The following is a 24,163-nucleotide window of genomic DNA, read 5'->3' on the forward strand; positions in this document are numbered from 1 at the left end:
AGAGCCTACAAGCAACACACTCATATCACTACAACACAAATACTGCTGCAGGTGGTCTAAGAGCCTAGAATTCACAGTTAATTCAATTCCTGTGAGAACACTCAGAGGATATACATCAAACCACTCAAACGAATCTCTAGTCTCTATTCACTTTATGAAAGAGAGGTTTCTTAAACACTAAGCAGTACAGTACCAACTGTACTTATTTTTTTTATAAAAGGTAAGTAACATTAAAACAAGAATATCATTTACCCAGGGAATACCAAAAGTAAGAAAGTCACCCTAAGAAATATAACTACTTGGGAATACAATTTGTAAAGAGCCTCACTACAAAATAACCACAACATTTTAATAGCTTGGGTTCTCTTTAAGAACTAGAATTTATTTGGATTTACCAATCAACACTTGAGAAAAATGTGCAAAGGATACCAAACTCTGAATTCAGTAATATATGCAAACATAAAATTTGAGCACCTGCAACATTATCAAACAAATGGAGAAATGCATTTAGAGAAACACATAGGCTTCAGCAAGGATCAGAAGAACATAAGAACCTTGCATGAAGTCACATACTTAGAACACTGAACTAATAATTTGAGATAAGGTTTTATAACTAAACTCTGTCACAATCCAGTATGACTCTAGGAAATTTATTTACCCTTTTTTAGATTTCAGTTTCTTCATTTGTAAAACAGAAATAATATCTATACTACCAGAAATCATATCTATACTACATTACACTATCAGCCACAGCCAAATATCATTATTAGCTGTTAAAACTAGGAGTATGAAGAACATACTCCTAAAAACGTGGTCTACGCTACTAGGTTCAAGACCTACTATGAGAGCACTCAGACGGGTCAGGGAGGAGTTAGACTAACTCATATAGGCTATTCCTGGAGCAAAGTCCAAGATAATCAGTGGCTAAACTACTAATTACATAGCAATAAAGGAGTGAAGTCAAAGAATAACTATAGAACAAGGAAAATATGATAGATGAAAATGCAATTCACTATGAAAATACCCTCAAACACACAGGCTCCAAAAATTGGCATCACAGATGTATTTGAGTACATTAAAAATTTTATGAGAACAAGAATGTATCTATCTTGCTTACTATCTTCTTATAAACAAACAGATCAATAGCCTTCCAAACAATTAGCAATGGCTAATTAGAAAATACACATTTTAAAAGATCCTATTCAAGTCAACTGTACCTCAATTTAAAAAATCCTATTCAAAACAGTACTAAAAACTTAAATTTAGGGATAAATCTAACACTAATATGTAAGAATTATAAGAAGAAACTAGAAACACTTAAAATCAGTATCATAAAAAGAAGGCATTCTATGTTCCTGGATAGAAACATTCGATACTGTAAATATTTAAATTTTCCACAATTTAATCTATAAATTGATTGCATCCGCAATCAAACTTCACCTGGGATTATTTATTTTTTAATGAAACTTGATGAGTTGATTCTCAAGTTTATCAGGAAGGGTAAATGTGAGAGAATGACCAAATTCGAAAATAATATTAACAACTACAAATGGGAACTTGTCCTACCAGGTGGCATAAAATATTATAAAGCTACAGTAATTAAAACAGCATGATACTGGTATAAAAATAAACAAATGGAAAAATGAAATTCAACAGAGTCCAGAAACAGACCCAAGTATAAATGGGAATTCAATAAGTGATAGAGTCATCATCTAAAAATCAATGGGGAAAAGATGAACTATTTAATAAATGATACTATGCAACCGGCTACCCATCTGAAAAAAAATTAGACTCTTGCATCATATCATATGCAAAACTAAATTCCAGGTAAATTAGAGTTCTAAAACAACACAATATAAGCAAAAAAACAAAAACAAGAAAAACAACAAAAAACAACCCTAGGATAGTACCAGGGGAAGATAATCTTGAGATAGAGAAAGACACTCCAAAACAAGAACCAAAACAGCTAAGATTTATGTTTGACCACATAAACAATAAAAACTTATCACAGATATAACCAAATGACAAGCAACAGCTTGGGAGAAAATATTTTCACCATACAAAGGTGATAGGGTAATATACATTGTATACAAAGAGATCCTACTAACAAAGAAAAAAGCTCAATACAAAAATGGGCAAAGAAAAAACAATTCAGAGAAAAGAACATATGCTCAACCTTACTGGTAATCATGAAAATGCAAATTAAAGCAATGTGGTTTCATTTTTCACCCATCAGATTGGTTAAAATAAAGACTTATATCTGGCTATGGCAAGGGTGGGGGTGGGGAAGAACCAGCATCCTGACAGTTTGTGGGAGTGTAAATTGGTTCAGCCTTTTTAGAGGGCAATTTGGCAGAGTCTAACAAAATTTAAGTTTGCATACCCTTTGGCTCAGTAATTCCATTTCTAGGAGCTGTGCTACTGAAATAGTTGCACATGTGCACGAAGACATATGTAATGAATGTTTATGTCAGCATCATCTGTAAACAGAAAATCTAAATGTACAAAAATATATGAATAGTTAAATAGATTATTGTATATATTATGAATGGAGTTGAGCTATCTGCATGTTCTGATATGGAAAGCTTCCAAGATATACTGTTAAGCAAAAAAATAACAATAGGCAATGTTTGTGTGCGTGCATTTTTATCTGTGTATAAATACACCAAAAGAGGACCAGAGAGCCACACACAAAAACGTTGGTAGGTGATTACATAAGGAGAGTAGGCTGGGACTTCCCCGGCGGCGCAGTGGTTAAGAATCCGCCTGCCAATGCAGGGGACACGGGTTCCATCCCTGGTCCGGGAAGATCCCACATGCGGCAGAGCAACTAAGCCCGTGCGCCACTACAGAGCCTGTGCTGTAGAGCCCGTGTGCCACAACTCCTGAAACCCGCGCGCCTAGAGCCCGTGCTCCACAACAAGAGAAGCCACTGCAATGAGAAGCCTGTGCACCGCAACGAAGAGTAGCCCCTGCTCACCACAACTAGAGAAAGCCCGTGCGCAGCAATGAAGACCCAAAGCAACCAAAAAAAAAAAAAAAAAAGAGTAGGCTAAGGTTAAGGAGAACTTTCACTCTTTACTTTATGTACTTTTGAATTGTTTGAATCTCAATGTACATGTATATAAACTTACTAAATTTTTAATTTAAAAAAAGCATATATTCTATCCACACATCTCTAAATGGCAAATATCACAAAGACTTGGTTTTTCTTAAAATTTAATTTAATTTATTTATTATTATTTTTTTATACAGCATCACAAAGTAAGATTGTTGATTTAAGTGTTTTATTAATATCAAATCCTAAGAGAACAGCAAAATGAACGGCCTCACATTAGGAATAAAAATCCCTACATAAAAAACATTATCTAAGTTCAAGAAAAAAGAAAAACAGTACCTGCACAATCACAAACTTATTTAAAATTTAAAACTAAATCACTGTAGAGAATAGCAGCAAAAATCAATTCAAATGTTTAGATAAAAATTTCTCTGGAAAGTGATCCATTCCTTAAACAAAGGAGAAACAAAAGTATAATATAGCAACACTGAAACACACTGCATGGGCATGAAGTCAAGAGTTATAGAAGGAGACAGAAAACAGTCCAGTTTTATAGCCTAGAAACAGATGGAAATTTAGAGACACACTCAGTTGAGAGGATCCAAAAGGCACAGCAGCAAAAGTTTAAAAGGAAACATATTTCAGTGAAGCCTTACTCTAGACACTAGAGTTCAAAATTATAAGCAAGATGTTCTGGAAATGACACCTCCATGACAGACAATGTACCCACACTACTTCTAGTCTCCAGAATGACCCCTTGGAGCACTTTCAGAACTTTATTGTGCCAACCACTCTCATGATTTTTTTTTAAAAAGAGAAAATTAATCTAGCTTAAACAACAAAGAATCATCTTCATTTTTAGCCCATCAACCTGTGCTAATAGGAGAAAGTGTGAGGAAAATCAATATTTGGCTTTAAAAAATAGTATATGTTCCTAAAATTTTTTGGTATAAAATTTACCTTCATGATTACATTTTTCTCAATCTAAAATTAAAGTCAGTCTAAGAATATACATTTTTGATGGTATAGCCATCAAATCCTAGCCCAGCCTGGGATTCAATGTTGACCAGAGACAACTGTACCCATTTATATAATGTAGAACAGGACATAAGGGATTACTGGTTCTTGATTAGAATCTAACTTCTTCACACAAAGGAAATGTCCTAAAAAGTGGTAAGCTTATGGGAAATTTTTATGGAAAACTTTCTTTCCTGCCATGACTACACAACAGGAAGAATGCTGGAAACCATTTTGCAAAATGGACAACTTCTCCCACCTCTCTAGCCTGACTTAACTTGGACCCGATTATGCCCTGGAATCAGTCAAGGAAGTAACAAGAATCTGTTGCTCCCACTCTTCCTTTCCATCTACCACTATCTCCTCTCTCTTCCACCCTCAACTCTCAGTCCCAGGCACAATACACTTACCAGTTATACCTCTTTTACAGTTCTGGCCTCACTTTATCAATCTTTTAATCGCTGCACCACAGGCAATAGAAAGCATACTGTATGTTCTAAAGTGCAAGATATCAGACCTCATCAAAATTTAAAACTTCTGTGCTTCCAAGGACACTACCAAGAAAATGAAAAGACAACCCACAGGATGGGAGAAAAGATTTACAAATCATATATCTGGATAAGGGACTTGTACCAAAAATATATTTTTAAAACTTTACAACTTAGCAATAAAAAGATTAATAACCCAATTTTAAAAATTGCAAAAGACAATTTTTTAAATGCAATATTCTGGGGGGAAAAAAAAAGGACAAAGGATTCAAACAGACATTTCTCGGGGCTTCCCTGGTGGCGCAGTGGTTGAGAATCTGCCTGCCAATGCAAGGGACATGGGTTCGAGCCCTGGTCTGGGAAGATCCCACATGCCGCGGAGCGACTAGGCCCGTGAGCCACAATTGCTGAGCCTGCGCGTCTGGAGCCTGTGTTCCGCAACAAGAGAGGCCGCGATAGTGAGAGGCCCGCGCACCGCGACAGTGACAGGCCCGCGCACCGCGATGAAGAGTGGCCCCCGCTTGCCGCAACTAGAGAAAGCCCTCGCACAGAAACGAAGACCCAACACAGCCATACATACATACATCAATCAATCAATCAGACATTTCTCCAAAGAAGATATACAGATGGCCAGTATGGAAAAGTTCCTCATTAGTCATCAGGGAAATGCAAATCAAAACCATAATGAGATGCCAGTGCACCCTTCAGGATGGTTATTTAAAAAAAAAAAAAAAAAAAGGACATGTGGGACATGAAAGATGCTCACAGCACTAGTCATTAGGGAAACGCAAATCAAAACCACAATGCGATACCACTGCACACCTTGTAGGGTGGTTATAATCAAACAAACAAACAAACAAACAAACATAAAATGATAAGTGTTGGTGAGGATAAAGAAACCACACATCACGGATAGAAATGTAAAATGGTACAGCTGTTGTGGAAAACAGTTTGGCAGTTCCTCAACAAGTCAGAATTATTATATGATCCAGCAATTTCACTCCTAGCTCTATACCCAAAAGACTCAAACAGATGCTTGTATGCCAGTGTTCACTGCAGCATTACTCACAATAGCGGAAAGGTGGAAGCAGCCCTTATCCAACAACAGATGAATGGATAAACAAAATGTAATAAATACATACAACGAAACATTATTCAGCCATAAAAAGGAATGAAGTTCTGATACATGCTAACATGGATGAAACTTGAAAACACTATGCTAAGTGAAATAAGCCATAAAAAAAAAAAAGGACAAATGTATGATTCCACTTTCATGAAGTACCTAAAATAGGCAAATTCAGAGGCAAAAAGTAGATTAGAGGTTACTAGGGGCTGGGGGAAGGGAAGAATGGGAAATTATGGCCAATAATTGATGAAAAAGTTTTAGAAATCGTGGTGATGGTCGCACAACGTTGTAAATGCAATTAATGCCACTGAATTGTACGCTTAAAGTGGTTAAAATGGTAAATTTCACGATATATTTTACCAAAATTTAAAAAATAAATAACATAATATACCAAAAACACTGAATTCTATGCTTTTTAAATTTTATTTCTTTTTAATAAATTTATTTATTAATTTTTGGCTGTGTTGGGTCTTCATTGTTGCGCGCGGGCTTTCTCTAGTGTGGCAAGTGGGGGCTATTCTTCGTTGCAGTGCGTGGGCTTCTCACTGCGGTGGCTTCTCCTGTTGTGGAGCACGGGCTCTAGGCACGCGGGCTTCAGTAGTTGTGGCACACGGGCTTCAGTAGTTGTGGCTCGCGGGCTCTAGAGTGCAGGCTCAGTAGCTGTGGTGCACAGGCTTAGTTGCTCCGCAGCATGTAGGATCTTCCGAGACCAGGGCTCAAACCCGTGTCCCCTGCATTGGCAGGCGGATTCCCAACCACTGTGCCACCAGGGAAGTCCCGAATTCTACGCTTTAAATGGATGAGTTGTATGGTATATAAATTATATCTCCAAGTATTTTTTAAAAAACACAGAATACAACTTCTGAAAAAATCAGAAACAAAATTTCCAAAACAAGGAATCAATTAATTAAATAATGTATGTAATCTACAGAGTACAATATCATATAGATTATGTGGTAAAAGTGCATTTATTAACATGGTGATATGTTTGTGATATTATTGTAAGTAAAAAGCAGGTTTCCAGAGTATAAGCCTACTAAAAAAAAAAAAAATCTCTGGCAAAATATGTCCCAAAATATTGATTAATGGTGGTTTTCTCTGGATGGTAAGATTACTGGTAATTTTTACACTCTTCTTTTTACTCATCTGTATTTTCTAATTTTTCTATAATGTATATGTACTACTTGCATAATTAAAAAGTAACCAAAAGTGGGACTTCCCTGGTGGTGCAGTGGTTAAGACTCTGCACTCCCAATGCAGGGGGCCCAGGTTCAATCCCTGGTCAGGGAACTAGATCCCACGTGCATGTCGCAACCGAGAGTTCACATGCCACAACTAAGGAGCCCATGAGCCGCAACTAAGACCCGGTGCAACCAAATAAATTAAATAAATATTTTTTTAAAAAGTAACCAAAAGTAAAAGTATGCATATTTTTAATAACAGGACAGTTAAGGTACACATACAGGCTTAACTTATGAAACTTATCCAATCATTAGGTCATTAGCTCCATCTGGCAACTAGTAACCTATTTTGAATATAAAGAGCATGTATACTATAAACTTTTCCTTAAATCCACTTGCCCTTTCTAGGATTTTTAAATCTAAGTTAACTCCAAACATTTTCTCTAAGTAGAAAGACCTTTCATATTTGATAAGCTCTAAAATACCATCCTGGGTTTTTAAAAATCTGTAAACTGATTAGTGTGGGTAATCATTTCCTTATGCTGTAGTAAACAATGGGAATACAATGCTCCCCAAAACTACCTTAATCTAAATTACTCTTTGATCTCTTCACTGTAGATCTTTTCTAAAATTATGCTAGCCTTTACAAATTTACTGAGTGCCACGTACTGTGCTGAACACTGTAGAAGCATTATGCTGTTTCATCTTTATAACAACCTAGTGAAGTTGTCATTATTATCATCACTTTACAAATGAAGATAACAGAATCAGAAAAGTTAAGCGACATAGCCACAGGTGGTAGACTGAGATGTGAACCAACAACTGACTTCAAAGTCTACATTCTTTCTACTACTATGCTATATTGTAAGAAAGTTGGCTCCAATGTCCCATTTCTTAAATATTTTTAATTAAAAAAAATTCATACATACACAATTGTTCTACTTCAAAAAACTATTCCTTTTCCTGCCTTTACACATTCTTTGTTATCACTCTGAAGTTCTACGCAAACATGAAATACAGTGGGAATTTATTAAATACAATTCCTTGGTGCTCCCATTCATACAGCATAGAATGGCAAAGAAGATACACATATTCATAGTGATTGGATAACATGCCTCTTGAATGTGACTACACAGGATTACAATACTACCTAACAATGAAGTCTCAGTATACAGAACTGTTTTAGGGCTACCAAGACCACCTATTTCCATACCCCTCATTTTATGAAAGGGGAAACTGAGATAAGCTGACTCACTAGTTAGCAGAGAGGAAACTGGCACTTGAACCCAGGTCTCCTGACTCTCAGTGACGATTATTCCACAGTGGGCCTCTGAGGTAACTCCTAGGTGACAGACATGGAAATACAGAGTCTTGCCATCAAGGTACTATGGCCTTCGCATGACAGAATCTGCTGGTGGAAATTAAAAAGGAGACTCCAAGTTCATGGACTTTATCATTTTGTTGTATCCTAGCATGGAGAGAAGATCAGGAACTTTATCCACACACAGAGCCAGGCATATCTGACCCACCATTCAGCCAGATTCTGACCATCCTTGCTTCGTTTGCTTCATTCTTGCCTTTCTCCACTTGTGACACCATTTCCATTTCCACTTGCCTCACCCAATAATCATTAAATAAGTAGCAAATAAAAATTTCCAATTTAAAAACCTAAATTAACCATCAAGTCAATTCCCAATTACATAATATCAATGAAACATCTTCTGGACTGTCTCTTTACTCCCAGTAGACACCAAGAGAACAGAAATTCATGTTATTATCTACCTAATTATACTTAAAGTCTTATAGGTTAAATTCAGCACACAGAACTTTTCAGTGGCAAACATCAATGACTAATACATCATGGAAATTCCAAACACAAAGTGAGCAAAGCAGCAGTCTTTTGTAGAGTCCCAAACTAAGCATATTCAATTGCTTGTTGGTATAGAATATACCTTAATGATAAATGGAACCAACTTACCGGTCTTCTGGAGATAACTGATGGAAACCAAGCATGGAACATGTATTTTTTTTGGGACCCAGTTCCTCAAAGTGAAAGTTTCTAAGAATGGTACGTAATAACTGGGGCTTCTTCCTTTACCGAAGTGCTGTTTGGTTAGCTTTGTTCACCAGCAGCAGGAAACTGTCGGCAAACAGTATGTTCAGTCACACCTGTTCTCTATTAAGTTCTAAATGCTCTTATCACATGTTCAGTCTATAAAAATGTCCTTAATTTAACTGAAATGTTAGAATAAATACATTCTCATATGGCAACTGGGCTAAAAGTACTAGCTTTAAGGTTAGCAAGAGTCAGTGTGATCAAGCTAACATGACACAAAGAGTAAGATGGTTATCCCCTGTCTCCACCTTTTCTCTCTTATCTAGTCTAAAAGTCCCACTACTAGAGTGGTTTCTCTGAAATGCTCTCAATTTCAATTCAGAAGGACAACCATTAAAATACTGTACTCCTATGTGACTTTCGGAGGTCTTTCGTGACTACAGTCCTCTCCTATTAGCATCTTAACTAGGATGTGGTGTTTAATCGATTACCGTCACTAAAACTTTAATCCAAAGGATGTAAATCAAGTAGATTTCAATGGGAGTAAGGATAAGGGGAAGAACTGACATTGAAGAGGTGTTCTGAGCTAGGGCAGACTTAGGTAGAGGCGTCTAATTTTGATGGGGGTGGAATATATACATTCATTCAGAGAAACCCCTGCCAGGACTTTCCTGGTGGTGCAGTGGTTAAGAATCCGCCTGCCAATGCAGGGGACGTGGGTTCGAGCCCTAGTCTGGGAAGATCCCACATGCCGCGGAGCAACTAAGCCTGTGCGCCACAACTACTGAGCCTGCACTCTAGAGCCCGCGAACCACAACTACTGAAGCCCGTGCGCTTAGAGCCCGTGCTCCGCAACAAGAGAAACCACCGAAATGAGAAGCCCACACACCACAATGAAGAGCAGCTCCCGCTTGCCGCAACTGGAGAAAGCCTGCGCACCGAAGACCCAACACAGCCATAAATAAATAAATGAATAAAACTTATTAAAAAAAAGAGAGAGAAACCCCTCCCAGCACAGCACACCCATGTAGTTGGATATATATATAATCTCTAATATTTGTATATTTATTAATATATAATTTTATTATTATTTTTTAATGTATGACTGAGCTGGCCAAAAATTAAAGGAGTAACCCAATTCAGATAAATCAAGAAAGCACAAATCCAGAGGAGAGAGTGCTGGAGCTATGGCTGCCCTGGGGACTTTCCCCATCCCCAAATCACAGGGGGCTAGAGCCCAGGATTTAATCAGCCACAGAGAGGGGAAAGGAGACAAAGACTGAGACCTAAATAGGATTGGAGGTCAGATCAACGAGCTCCACATAAAAGTCAGGACCTCTGAAGGATGATACCCTAGGTGCTTAAACTAGGAAAAAAGAACCTACCATGTAAAGTATACAGCAAAATTTCCTAACCACAAGCCCATACTGATTAAAGAACCATCTAAAGGATATACTTCAAGAAAGAAAATGATCTCAGAAGGAAGATCTGAGGTGCAAAAATAAATGGTTAGTAAAGAAAATGGTATGTATGTAAGTTATTCTAAACAAACATTTGTTATAAAACATTAACAGGTCATTTGCGGGGATTAAAAGGAAAACTCAATATAGAATTAAAATCCTAAAAAAAAAAGAACAGGATAGAAAATAGAGTTGTGTCCTAAGGTATTTGTATTGTTTGGGGGAGAGTAAAAATATTAATATTAGACTTAAGTTAAATAATATGTGTTCTTAAAATTTCTAGGGTAACCACTAAAAACAGATTGTATAGCTTCCAAAGTACAAAGGAATAAATCAGGAAGGAAAAAAATCTTAAGCAAGTCAAAAGAAGGTCGAGCTAGGGGTGGCAGGAGGGAAAACACAGAAAAAGTAAGATGATGATGATAATAATAAAAATAATAGTTAACATTTATATAGGAATTATCACATGCCAGGCACTGCTCTAAGTACTTTACATACATTAGCTCATTTAGTCCTCACAACACCCCTCTGAGGTAGATACTATATATTATTGTTCCCATTTTACAGATGAGGAAATTGAGGCATAGAGAGACTAAACCTTTGCTAAGATCTCACACACAGTAGGTGTTAAGGTAAGATTCAAACCCAGACAGTCTAACTCCAGAGTCTGAACTCTACATACTGCCTAGTAGACAATACACTGGTATGACACTTTGACATTTGTTCATATCCTTGCAAATCAATTTTTCTTCAGTCTACTGACTAAGAATGACCACCGAAGTGTAGCCACTGACACTGCTCAAGATATTTCTTTCATTGACTATTTATAGATAAGCACAGAATAGGCAAGGAGAGAGATGCTAACATATATGAAGTGCCAGACACAAAGTAGGCACCGTGCCAGACATTTTATTGGATTCTCTTGGCTAATCCTCATAATCACCCTGTAAAGTAGATTAATATCCCAAATTTTCAGGGGAGAAAACCAAAGAGCCAAAAATTTAAATAACTCACTAAATGGCAGAAATCCAGGTATGACTGGCTTCAAAATCTACTTAACAAATGTTCACTGAGCATCAATTTATGCCAGACATTGTACTAGACACTGAAGATATAAGAGTAAATTTAGAAATCTAAGGTTCTCATCCTTATGGAGCTTATGGTGTAATGAGGGAGACAATCCAATAATCATGAAATTAAACGTGAACTACAAACAGATAAATGTTATAAAGGACAACAGAATTAAAAACTGAAAGGACAAAAGAATAACAAACTGACAGATGTTTTGAAGTGCTATGAGATCACATAATAGAGAAATCTGACCTAGTCTAAAAATGTGAGGGCCAGTTTCACTGAGGAAATCATTTTTAGCTCATGGTTCCCAAACTGAATGTCAAAGTACCCTGGAGCACTGCAGCGAATTCACAAGAGTGCCCTGGGTTTACATTTTTAAGGGAAACAGAGCAACACTGGACATCTATTAGATATCATGTGAACTATCAGCTCAGGGTAGTTCACAATTTCAACTTTAGATCATGCACATTCTTTTCGAAGACACATCTTTGTGATGCTGACTTTTTGGTGGGCAGTTGCTGTCATAAAAATAAGTACCACGTGAAAATTAATGTGGAAAATAAAATGAGTATGGAAGCGTCTAATCTGATTCCAAGGTATGAGAAACTGGGCAGTGCCAACAGGCATTTACATCCCATTAGTAAGTGACTCTGGTTACATAAGAATGAAATTAAGTTGCTACTTTTTTTTTTTTTTTTCTTTTTGCTACTTCTTCTTTTAATGTATATGTACTGTTTCTTCAAACAGCTACTAAGTTGTTAGAAAATACTTATTAAGTATTGTTTGGATCCAATTACTTAATAAATACAACTGTTAGATACTTATTATGGACTAAGGTGTTTGTGAAAAAAATTACTGAGACGCTAAGGGGACCATGAACTCAGAATGTTTGGGAATCTCTGTATTAAGCTAAGATCTGAAGGATAAGTAGGCACCTCAAACACCATGCAGTAGAATGAACAGGAGCAAAAGACAGGGTCCCCATCCTTGAAGACATTACAATCTAGTTAGGGAGGCAAATCTAAAAGATAAACAGTTTTTGTTTTTTTGTTTTTTTTGGCCACGTTGCACGGCTTGAGGGATCTCAGTTCCCTGACCAGGGATTGAACCCAGGCCATGGCAGTGAAAGCCCAGAATCCTAACCACTATGCCACCAGGGAACTCCTGATAAACAATTTTAAAACAATTTAATGTTAAACCTTAATATTTGCAAAAATCTTTCATATCTTTTCTCATGAAATTCTATTAAGTATGTGTCTATCTCTACTCTAAATTGAGAACCTCTAGAAGCCAATATCCCCCAACACAGACAGAGCAAACAGTTTGCATTTAGGAAGTGTTTTCTGGGTCAATCTCACTTGTGTTCGTTTACTCTCCTTAGCCTTTTCTCAGAATTGAAACCTCCAACTACCCTATGCAAGGGTAACTCTGCTTTAAGTGTTCTCCACTCCCCCACATCTCCTGGCTGCTTCTTTCCTACTGTCCTTCTAAATTCAGCTCATACATATCACTGCCCCCCAGGAAGCCTTCCCTGACCCACTGAGCTGTAACTTAAATGTCCCTTATCTAAATGGTCTGTGTGTATATTTCTGTCATAGGACTTACCACTCTGTCCTGTCATAGTCACTGTTTAACTTCCATATCTCACAGCTCACTGTAAACTTTTGACAGTAGGGTCTGTGTCTTATTCACCTTAGCAACTATCACAGTGCCCAGCTCTCAAAGAATGTTTTCTGAATAAACGACAAGTAAAGGGAAATTTTTTTTTAAGTCTAATTATGCCTTTCACCTTAATGGACTTCTTGGAAAAAATGAGTAATTTACTCAGAAAAACTTTGAAGAGGAGATTAACAAATTTGAAAAAATTAAAATGATTGATAATCATCCAGTGCTAGTAAAAAAAAAAGCATACAACTGCTGATAGAAATGTAAGTATAATGTTTTTGAAAAGTAATCAAACAATTATCAGTTAAAATTAAAAATGCACTTATCTTCTGACTTAGCAATCCCACTTTTAGGAATTTTGCTTGCAAAAACAAAAGCATCCATATGCAATATTATATTTACAAGGAAATTTATTGAAGCACTGTTTGCAATAGCAGAATAATTTCCTGAAAACTACCCTGAATGTCCATCAATGGGGGGAATGGTACAACTATGCTATGGTAACATCCATATTATGGACTATTCTGCAGCTACTAATAAAGATGAGTTAAGTCTAGGGCTTCCCTGGTGGCACAGTGGTTGGGAATCTGCCTGCCAATGCAGGGGACACGGGCTCGAGCCCTGGTCTGGGAAGATCCCACATGCCGCGGAGCAACTGGACCCGTGAGCCACGATTACTGAGCCTGCGCGTCTGGAGCCTGTGCTCCGAAACAAGAGAGACCGCGATAGTGAGAGGCCCACGCACCGCGAGGAAGAGTGGCCCCCGCTTGCCACAACTAGAGAAAGCCCTCACACAGAAACGAAGACCCAACACAGCCATAAATTAATTAATTAATTAATTTAAAAAAAAAACATTAAAAAAAAATGAGTTAAGTCTATGTGCAGAGGCCTGAGAGGATAGCCATGATACATTCAGTAAAAAAAAAAAAAAACAGAATAATCCCATTTGGAGGTAAAAAAGGTAACTATATGCACTTTTATTTGTAAAAATATTGAGAAAGAGTTAATACCAGACAGTTAATACTGGTGACCTCAGGGTTAGAGGTCACCAACAAATATGTATTACTATTGTAACTTAAAATCCAAAGAAAAAAATGAAGTTTTCAAAAGTAAGAATAGTAAATAATCTGAACATATTCTCCCCTCCTCCAAATTCTTAACAACAACAACAACAAAAATCCCACGTTACCATTACCTTAATGAAAGGGTGGTGCTTCAGGAGAGTCGAGGATTCTGTGGACTCTCTTTTAGATAATTTAAACTTTCCTTTAAAAAAAACAAAAAACCCCAAAAAACCTATCTCTCACTCCAGCCCATCCCACCAAAAGGAGAAAGGCCTGTTCTGAAGCAAGCTTAATGTCCAGTGGATCTTCCTATCTCGTTTCTTTAATGAGTGGTAGTCTGCTTTAGGGATTTGTAATCAGGAGCTTAAAAATTTTAGAATGCTCATCAGATTTTTACAACTATACCATTTATTCACTGAGAGTAAACTGAAGTGTTACATGAGAAATCAGAGTAAGACAGAGGTTTCATTCAAATACTTCTGGTCCTGAAATTGGGAGTACTAACTGCTCCTTGGGCGCCCCCTGGAGACCGAATTTTAAATTTTTTTACATCTTCAGGACAAACTGGTGTGCTATATATTCATTCAAAGAATACTTATTAAGCACCTATATGTCAGATACAATGTTCAACACTAGAGACAAAAAGATAAATAAAATCAAATTTCTGATTTCTACATACTTAAAGTCAGTATCACCCAAAACTTTCTAAGCATAGCAGGTAGGATACAATGTATAAGTTACCCATACAGGTTCTGGAGGAAGTTAAAACACAAGATGATAAAAATGCTTCTGGGGTGCTACAGAAAGCAATTTGGCATGGATATAAACTTTAGCATAATTGTTCATTTAAGCAGAATGTTCACCATCTTTAAAAGAGAGTAGGTTTAAATATCCCAGCTAACACATGCAAAATTGTGGTTGTTATTTTCAGACAAGTTTAGGTTATGGCACCATAATTTTTCTTGGGCCAAAACAATATAAATAAAGCTTAATTTAAAAAAATTCAAAAATGACACGGTATCTTCCATCATGATTTTTTAGTCACATGTTATTCCACAATAATAACTCCACTCTGAGGACTTGACTCCTGATTGCACTGATTTAGAAAATGGCTATTTTCAAAAACAAATTTGAGTATGAGAAGACAGACTTAAAAATTAGTTAGAAAATAAAACAAAACTGAAAAAGATCAGTTCAACTAAATGGGCAAAATTCAACCTCAAAGCCTCCCTCAAACCTTTCCTTTCCAGTTCACAACACTTTCAGAAGATGCTGCATCAGATTTGCCTTTTCTTCCTCAAGGTCTGGGAGAGCAAGTAGCACAGGTAGAATTCACAGCTAGAAAAACAAAAAAAAACAAGCAACAGCTTCCCTCTGGTGACACCCTCAACCATAACTGCAATGTCCCAGGATATTAGAGGGCCAGATATTCTCAGGTTCTGTAGCAAGGGTCCAAAGATGTACTTCTGGTGGCCTGAGTTGGAAATTAATGTAATCTTCCCAAAGAAACAATTCTGATTCAGCCACATTTCAGGTACCCTGTTAGCTAAATTAGTAATGGCATGATAGTTGGGGAATTTAACCTTGATTTATATAACTTTTCCCCTACAGAAAAAAATTAGCCCCCAAAATTACAATCGTTTGGGATTCAGCTTACATTTGCCTGTATAATAAAACACTGAGTCAAAATGCAAGAGACTCACAAAAGAAACAAAACAAAACAAAACAAAAAATCCTCTTACCTAACTGACCATAGACATTCCATTGTTTAATCCACTAGAAGACAGCAACTGCTGAATTATAAGCTATTTGGAATTGTAAGAAAACAGTTGAATTTAAGCTCATATAAGTGTTGAAATCTTAAAGAATAAGATAATACATTATAGAACATATCTCATCATGGAAATCTTATAATTCTTAATTAACAGGTTTATAATATTATCCATTGGGCTTCCCTGGTGGCGCAGTGGTTGAGAGTCTGCCCCCTAGTGCAGGGGACGTGGGTTCGAGCCCTGGTCTGGGAAGATCCCACATGCCGCGGAGCAACTAGGCCCGTGAGCCACAACTACTGAGCCTGTGCATCTGGAGCCTGTGCTCCGAAACAAGAGAGGCCACGATAGTGAGAGACCCGCGCACCGCGATGAAGAGTGGCCCCCGCTTGCCACAACTAGAGAAAGCCCTCACAGAAACGAAGACCCAACACAGCCAAAAATAAATAAATAAATTAATTAATTAATTTAAAAAAAATCTTTAAAATACTATCCACCATTATCAAACAGAGTAAAGAATAAATACTAGTTACAGAATGTAGAGATTATTTTTAACCCAGTGGAGTAATACGGGTATTATCAGTTTGGGTGTGAACACTTAAAGTCACATTATGATTCAAAAATGAAATATTTAAATACATTCCAATACATCAGTCATAAACCAATTTTTAAAAAGTAAAACTACAGTGCACTTCAAAGTAAAAACAACCAATCTCATAAATTAAGAACAGGAACTCTAAAACAGAGGAAAAAATTATTTGCATCTATACATGCCAGATACTTTACCTCATTTCATATTCATAAATACCATACCAGACAGGTATTATTTCTTCCTTCTTACAGAGGAACCCAAGGTAAAACAACAACTTCTCTGGGACTAAAGAGATAGTAAATGGAACAGTTAGGGTTTGAACCCATATCTGTTTGACTCTAGTAAAGTCTTTTCCCCCTCAGAATGGGAGAAAATATTAGCAACCGACAACAGATTCATCTCCAAAATATACAAACAGCTCCTGCAGCTCAATATTAAAAAAACAAACAACCCAATCAAAAAATGGGCGGATGATCTAAATAGACATTTCTCCGAAGAAGACATACAGATGGCTAAAAAGCATCATTACATCATCGCTAATTATTAGAAAAATGCAAAATAAAACTACAGTGAGGTATCACCTCACACACATCATAATGGCCATCATCAAAAAATCCACAAACAATAAAGGCTGGAGAGGGTATGGAGAAAAGGGAACCCTCCCACACTGCTGGTGGGAATGTAAATTGGTACAGTAACTATGGAGAACAGTATGGAGGTTCCTTAAAAAAGTAAAAACAGAGCTACCATGTGATCTAGCAATCCCACTCCTGGGCATGTATCTAGAGATAACCATGATTCAAAAAGATACATGCACCCCAATGTTCATTGCAGTGCTATTTACAATAGCCAGGACATGGGAGCAACCTAAATGTCCTTGACAGAGGAATGGATAAAGAAGATGTCGTTTATATATACAATGGAATATTACTCAGCCATAACAAAGAACGAAATAATGCCATTTGTAGCAACATGGATGGACCTAGAGATTGTTATAATAAGTAAAGTAAGTCAGACAGAGAAAGACAAGTATCATATATCACTTACATGTGGAATCTATAAAATGGTACAAATGGACTTATCTGCAAAACAGAAATAGAGTCACAGATGTAGAAAACAAGCTTATGGTTACCAGGGGGGAAGGGAGGGGGAGGGATAAATTAGGTTATTGGGATTGACATTTACACACTACTGTGTATAGAACAGATAACTAATAGGGACCTGCTGTATAGTACAGGGAACTTAACTCAATACTCTTGTGATGGCCTATATGGGAAAAGAATCTAAAAAAGAGTGGATATATGTATATGTATAACTGATTCACTTTGCTGTACACCTGAAACTGACACAACATTGTAAATCAACTATACTTCAATAAAAAACAAAAAACAAACAAAAATAAAGTCTTTTCTCCTTCCCCTACTATGCTATTTACATGTAAGAGTTATTTCATATATACAACAAAAACCTGAAACTATCCAATTGTCATGTCTTTTAAAAAGTGAAAAGAACGAACAAAAATAAGGAGAAAAATATTTATGTATTTTTTGGTTGAATTAGCTCCACTTATAGTCTTACAAATGATCAACAATTATAAATACAGCTGTAAAACACATAATGAAGATGCTACCATCCGACTTTTTCTGGATGCTCTTTAGAGAATAAAATATAGGACAGGAGTGGGTTGTATGAACCTGGGAGAGGAGTAAAATCCCAAAGCTAATAAAAGCCATATCCTGGAAAAGAGGAGGAAACTATTTTAGAAGTTCTGGGTCAAAACTTTTGCTGGTCACCGAGTTTCACAAGGATTCTTTGGTGTTTTACAGCACTACTGATCTCCTCTTCTGTTTCTAGATATCTTCTGTTTTCCTTCTCTCCCAAACATTCCCCCGATTCTCCAATAAGCCTTTCACCCACACTGCAGCTAACCACGTATCTGTTCGAAAATTGTTAATGGAATTGAACCATTAACCTTACCACGCTTTGGGGGGGGAAAAAAAAAAGTAACACCATTTTAGACTTGGGAGGCATTTCATACTGAGTTTAAATCTGTGTGCACAGCCTCTACTGTTCTAGTGGGGGCAACCGAGACTCGGAGAGAGGAAGTGACTTGGCCATGGACTAAGTGTAAGTTGGCAGCCGGGCCAGAGGTTGAAGTTTGATCTCAGACTCCACGGCTTTTTCCAACCACACCAACCCGGGCTGAGCCTCAGGGATGGTACTGACTTGGACGGGTTCATAACACCTAAAGTAACGCCCTGTCGCCCGGGGCTCCTTTCTAGGATAAAGACCAGTTAGTAGACGGTTCAGAGTTTAGAGGGCCTGCAGGAATGGGCGTGGTGGAAAAACCGGTCTCCCCTTCAGGCAGCGGTGGGCGCACCCAGCCTCTAACCCAAATCGACGCTGCTGCCGCCTCCGGCCGCCCCACAACCAGCGACACACTGACCTCTGCGCGCTGGGGTCCCCGGAAGCGGACCCTCCCGGGATCCCTCTCCCAGCCCACTCTCGAGACGAACTTGGTCCCCAAAATGAAATGAAAGAGGGGCGCAGGAACAAAGCGATCCCAAGCGGTCCCCCTCCTTTCTGGGTCCCCCCGAGGCGGGCGGACGTGGACTACCAGTCCCGACATACCACGCGCCGGCGGACCCTCGAACCACCGCCAAGCCGGCGGTGCGCCGGTCGCCGGGACTCGTAGTCCGTGGCTCCGGGACGGTGGGGGGTGGGGTGGGGTGGGGCGCGTGGGGGAGGCGCGGACAGCCGCGCGCTGCGGGACGGGCCGGCCCGGCGTCCGGTCAAGCACAGGGAGCCGCCGGCTGCCCGGGCCTCACCTCGACGATGCGGGCGCACTGGGTCCCCTTGCCGGCGCCGGGACCGCCGAGGACGAACACGACCTGCGGCCTCATGAGGCGGTGCGGGCAGAGGAAAAGCGGCCGGCCGGTCAGCAGCGGGAAGCTAAGGCCTAGGACGTGCAGGAGCCGGTGGCCGCAGCGGCGAAGCATGCACCGTGGCTCGGTAGGACGCTGATGCAGCTGACAGCGGCCGAGCAGGCGTTAGAGCGGCAGGGGGGCACGGAAGAGTGGGCGGGCCGAGCCGGTGCCAGCCGCGGTCCAGCCGCCGTGGCTGCCGAGGCGTCCGCGCCGCGGCCGGAAGGGGCGGGCTTCCGCTGCTCGCTCGTTGGCCGCGCCCCTACGTCCCCCACGCGGGGCCGCGCTCGCGTCCTCCCCGCCCCTCAGCCGGCTCATTGATTCTTTCGGTCCGCGGGTCTTTTATACTGAGCCTCCTGGTGTCGGGCCTGGGCTGGCGTCTGGGATGTGACCCACGGGAGAGCAAAGCCCATTGTCTCTGCTCGCAAGTTTAAATTCCAGGGGCCAGGCAACCGACCTGAACAAGTCAACACACGAATAAATAAATGCAAATAGCAATATCGGCTTTGAAGGAACCAAACAGAGGAATAACAAGAGATGAATGTAATTTGGGTAAGGTAGTCAGACCTCTGAAGAGGTGACATAGAAGCCAAGGCATAAGGATAGGAAAGAGCAAAACTAGGCAGAGACTGGGATAGAGTGTCCCACAAAGGGAGAAAAGGCGAGTGCAAAAAACCTAAAACTTTCAACTGTTAGAGCAATTGAAAGGCCAGTGAGATCAGAGCTGTGTGAAACGAAGGAGGGAATGAAAAGTGGGAGAGTTTGGCCGACGGCAGATCAGTCAGGCCCTTTGGTTAAGGAAAGGAGTTTGGATTATATTCTAATTGCAATGGGAAGCCCTTTTAACTATAACTCCATTTCCCTGCCCCTTGCATTAGGGAAAAATCTTGAGAACAAAAGGAGTCCAAGGAATGAGTCTTAGTGAACAGACCTGTAAAAGTTGGAGAGAGGACGAGGAACCTGAGAAGGCAGAGCCAGAAAGGTAAGAGGAAAACCAGAAGAATGTGGTGTTCCAGCAGAGAGTGTTTGGGGTGGGATTGTGGTGGTGTAGTAGTGAACACTGTTAAAAACAAATGAGTACAGATAAATTGGATTTGGCAGCAGGGAGACTTATGAACTCTACAGTTCTGCCCAAAGCAAATCATACACTATATCTAATTTGAATCCCGATTGAAAAAGGAGTGGATAGGAGATGAGTAACTGAAAACAATACTGAGAATAAGGGTCAAGTCAAAGTTCATTTAGGATGAGAGATAGGGGCCATGCTGTCTAATATGGTAGCCCCTAGCCACATGTGGCAATTTAAATTAATTACATTAAGAACAATTAAAAATTCAGTTCCTCAGTCACAATAACAACATTTCAAGAACTCAGTAGTCACATGTGGCTAGTGGAAATTGTATTAGACAGCACACATACAGAACCTTTCTGTCATCACAAAAAGTTCTGTTGGTCAATGCTGTACTCAAGCTTGCATTTAAGCCGCTAGGAATGATTTGACAGAAATGAAGAAAGGTAACCCTTGAGAAGAAAAGTCAGATGGGCAGGTCCAAAGGGCACATGGAGGGCCTTAGATGATTTAAAAGGTCTTAGAGAGGAAGATGTTCATTTGTAACAGGAGTTATAAGAAGGGTAGAGTTGCAGGAAGGTTTGAAGGTAGGAAGCGTTCCTGTCTGATAACTTCTGTTTTCTCAGTAAAGAAAGGGCGATATTACCTGGGGGGAAGGAGAAGGGACTAGGATATTTGAGGAGAGAGAAGGTATGAAATAGACATCTTTGAGAGTGGAAAATGTGTTTTTCTAAAGAAAACTAATCAGTAGGACTTCTGGGAAGTATTAAGAGCTCATCTGGTTTTTGAGACCATAGGTTTAAAATAATTGAAGATATTTGTTCAGGTGCAGGCAGAGAGAAGGCAGACTGTTGAGTGCATCTGGGATTGGGGTTTTGCCAGGGAAGTACAACAGAGGGAGAGAAGACTAAGGGAGTGTTTGCAAGAGAATGTTTATGATGATGTATGCAGAATCAAAATCATACAGAAAAGCAAATGGTGGCATGTGAGGGCTAATAGTGGGGATGTGGAGGGGAGCCAGGAAAGGGGCCAAGGTATTAAAAGTATTGATGTCAAAGAATGGTTGCAGTGGAGTACTTGAGCATGTGAGCAGGCAGGCAGTACAGATGCTGGTGGTCTGAGTGGGATATTTGGAACTGAGGTATCAGAGATTGTGAGTTTCTGCTGATGCTGAGATCCAGGGTGAGCCCATGGGAGTGGAAGAGTGAAGCAGACGCACACCCTGTTATTAGAACTGAGAGGCCAGGGTGTTCAATTTATTATCCAAGTAGAAGTTTAAGTGAGATAGTATTGGCGTGAAGAGAGAGACTACAAGAGAGAAACTAAGTTGTTGAGGGCAGAGTGCCAGGAAGGGATACAAACAGGAGAGGAGGATAGTGGTACAGCCTTCTGTATGGCTACCACCACTCTCCTTTTCCCTGTACTACCCCTTTCCTCTTCCCTCACAGTATTTTCAGCCTCTTCCCCATCTTTTCCCCCAACTCCTCCACTCTTCTTTTTTTTTAATTTATTTAATTTATTTATTTTTGGCTGTGTTGGGTCTTCGTTGCTGTGCGCAGGCTTTCTCTAGTTGCGGTGAGCGGGGGCTACTCTTCGTTGTGGTGCGTCGGCTTCTCATTGCGGTGGCTTCTCTTGTTGCAGAGCACGGGCTCTAGGCGTGTGGGCTTCAGCAGTTGTGGCTCGCGGGCTCTAGAGCACAGGCTCGGTAGCTGTGGCGCACGGGCTTAGTTGCTCTGTGGCACGTGGGATCTTCCCAGACCAGAGCTCGAACCCGTGTCCCCTGCATTGGCAGGCAGATTCTTAACCACTGCGCCACCAGGGAAGCCCTCCACTTTTTTTTATTTTACTTATTTCCATTCCCCCTCCCCTTCTTTTCCCATTTCTAACTTCCTCCCCTTCTCCCCATCTACTTCTCTTTTCCTTTTCTCCTCCCCACCCTCTTTCTTTGCCCCTCTAATCCCTTCTCCCTTCAGTTCCTGCTTTCTTCCTTTCCACACTTCTACCTTTCCCTTCCCATCATGGAAGAAGGAGTGGAATATCTCTGATTATCATAGCTAGAGAAGTCTTATTATTAATAACTTATTATTCATATAGCTTCAAAATAGTCCCTTTTTTGCTTGTTTATGACACCTGTCATAGCTACTATCTTATCAATTTAGTGACATAGGTGTTACTATTATACTCATTTTGCAGATGAAACCAAAGCCAAAAGTTGTCTGAAGACAGCCAGCCAGTAAGCAGCAGGAGCTGGAATTCAGCTTGTTGTTGTTGTTGCTATAGAGTTGGCATTATCTCGTTTAAAAAGCAGAGCACATCAAGGTTGAAAGGAACTGTAGAGTTCATAAGTCCGAAGTCTTCATGTTACCAAAGGGTAACAGGTAAAAAAGTAAGTTCCTGATCCAAGATCTCTTCCCACTTAGTACGACAAATAATTAGGACTCAGGGAGGATTAACAGGCAGGGGCATCTGACTAAGAGCAGGGAGACCTATGTTTAAGTCCCTATGCTACCAATAAGTCGCTGTAACCTTAAGAAACTCCTGTGAATCTCGGAACTTGTTTTTCATCTTTCAACTAGGAAATGGAGAGAAGGGTAAAATGAAAGCCTTGGTGTAGATGACCTCAAACCATCCTACTGTGTTTAGTTTTTTGATGAGAAGAGGGACAGTTATCCAATTGCTGCTACTATGCCTCTTGAGGGCATGTCCGTGGTAGCTAGCATAGGGATCTGCAAATTTTTTCTGAAAAGAGCCAGATAATAAATATTTTACGTTTTGTGGGCCATACCATCTCTGTTCAGCTACACAACTTTGCCATTATAGTAAAAAGCAGCTTCAGACAATACATAAACAAATGAATGTGATAATGTTCCAAAAAACTTTTTTTTATGGACACTGAAATTTGAATTTCATATAATTTGCACATGTCTCAAAATGTCATTCTTTCATTTTTTTCATCCATTTAAAAATGCAAAACCCATTGTTAGCTTGTAAATCTATACCAAAACACGTGCCCACAGGCTATAGTTGCTGCCCCCTGGCCTAGCAGAATGCCTGGTGTTAGAAGTCCAATCCAAGCTCAGAGGAAGGCTCCAAATCCTCCACCTACCGGGGAGGAGGACCTAGGACATGTCAGCTGAAAGTAAGAATGACTGGTCATATTATAAAGAGGTAGTAGGAGTACCAAAAAAAGGCCATATTGAAGCAAATGTGCCTCTTTTCCATTGTGCATGTTCTCTTAAGCGACTTTTCTGTATCTCTTATGGCATAATTTCCAGAGTTGAAAGATGTTAAGGGGATGGGGGTCTGTGGAAAAGGGTCTAGGAAGCTATTCTTTGGCTTTTAGTGAAAGCCTTGTGCCCTTTTCACATGCATTAGGAGAGAAACAAAAAGATAGTCTTTCTAGCTCCCATGATAGAGTCCACCAGTATTAATGATTGCACATAGGAGTCTGGGTTCAAAACTTCATTGTATATTTAGAGCAATATGTAGTGACTTTTCTTTGACTCCCTGGAGAACTTGACTACAGTAGGCTAAGTCCTAAGTATCCTGCACCTTGCCCATCTCCTGCCAACCATGCTAGGCAACTGAGGAAAATACTAAAGAAGAAAGATATAAAAAAA

General features: G+C 39.5%; 1 protein-coding gene and 1 long non-coding RNA gene across 2 annotated transcripts in view; both read right to left on the bottom strand.

The window, feature by feature from the left end:
- CMPK1 (cytidine/uridine monophosphate kinase 1) overlaps window positions 1–19,699 on the bottom strand; it is a 33,460-nt gene extending 13,761 nt beyond the window's left edge. The window contains exon 1 of the mRNA XM_061186620.1: window positions 19,379–19,699. Within this exon, the coding sequence (XP_061042603.1) occupies window positions 19,379–19,549 (171 nt within the window). The 5' untranslated portion in view covers window positions 19,550–19,699. The remainder of the gene's footprint in view (window positions 1–19,378) is intronic.
- Window positions 16,813–19,040, bottom strand: LOC133088608 (uncharacterized). Its single transcript, XR_009700534.1, has 3 exons — window positions 18,997–19,040; window positions 17,598–17,632; window positions 16,813–16,835 (listed from the first exon to the last, which is right to left on the bottom strand). It is a non-coding gene; the product is annotated as an uncharacterized LOC133088608 (long non-coding RNA).
- Window positions 19,700–24,163: the final 4,464 nt, after the last annotated feature.

The sequence above is a fragment of the Eubalaena glacialis genome, chromosome 3, assembly GCF_028564815.1.
Source record: "Eubalaena glacialis isolate mEubGla1 chromosome 3, mEubGla1.1.hap2.+ XY, whole genome shotgun sequence".
In the NCBI taxonomy this organism is placed as follows: domain Eukaryota; kingdom Metazoa; phylum Chordata; class Mammalia; order Artiodactyla; family Balaenidae; genus Eubalaena; species Eubalaena glacialis.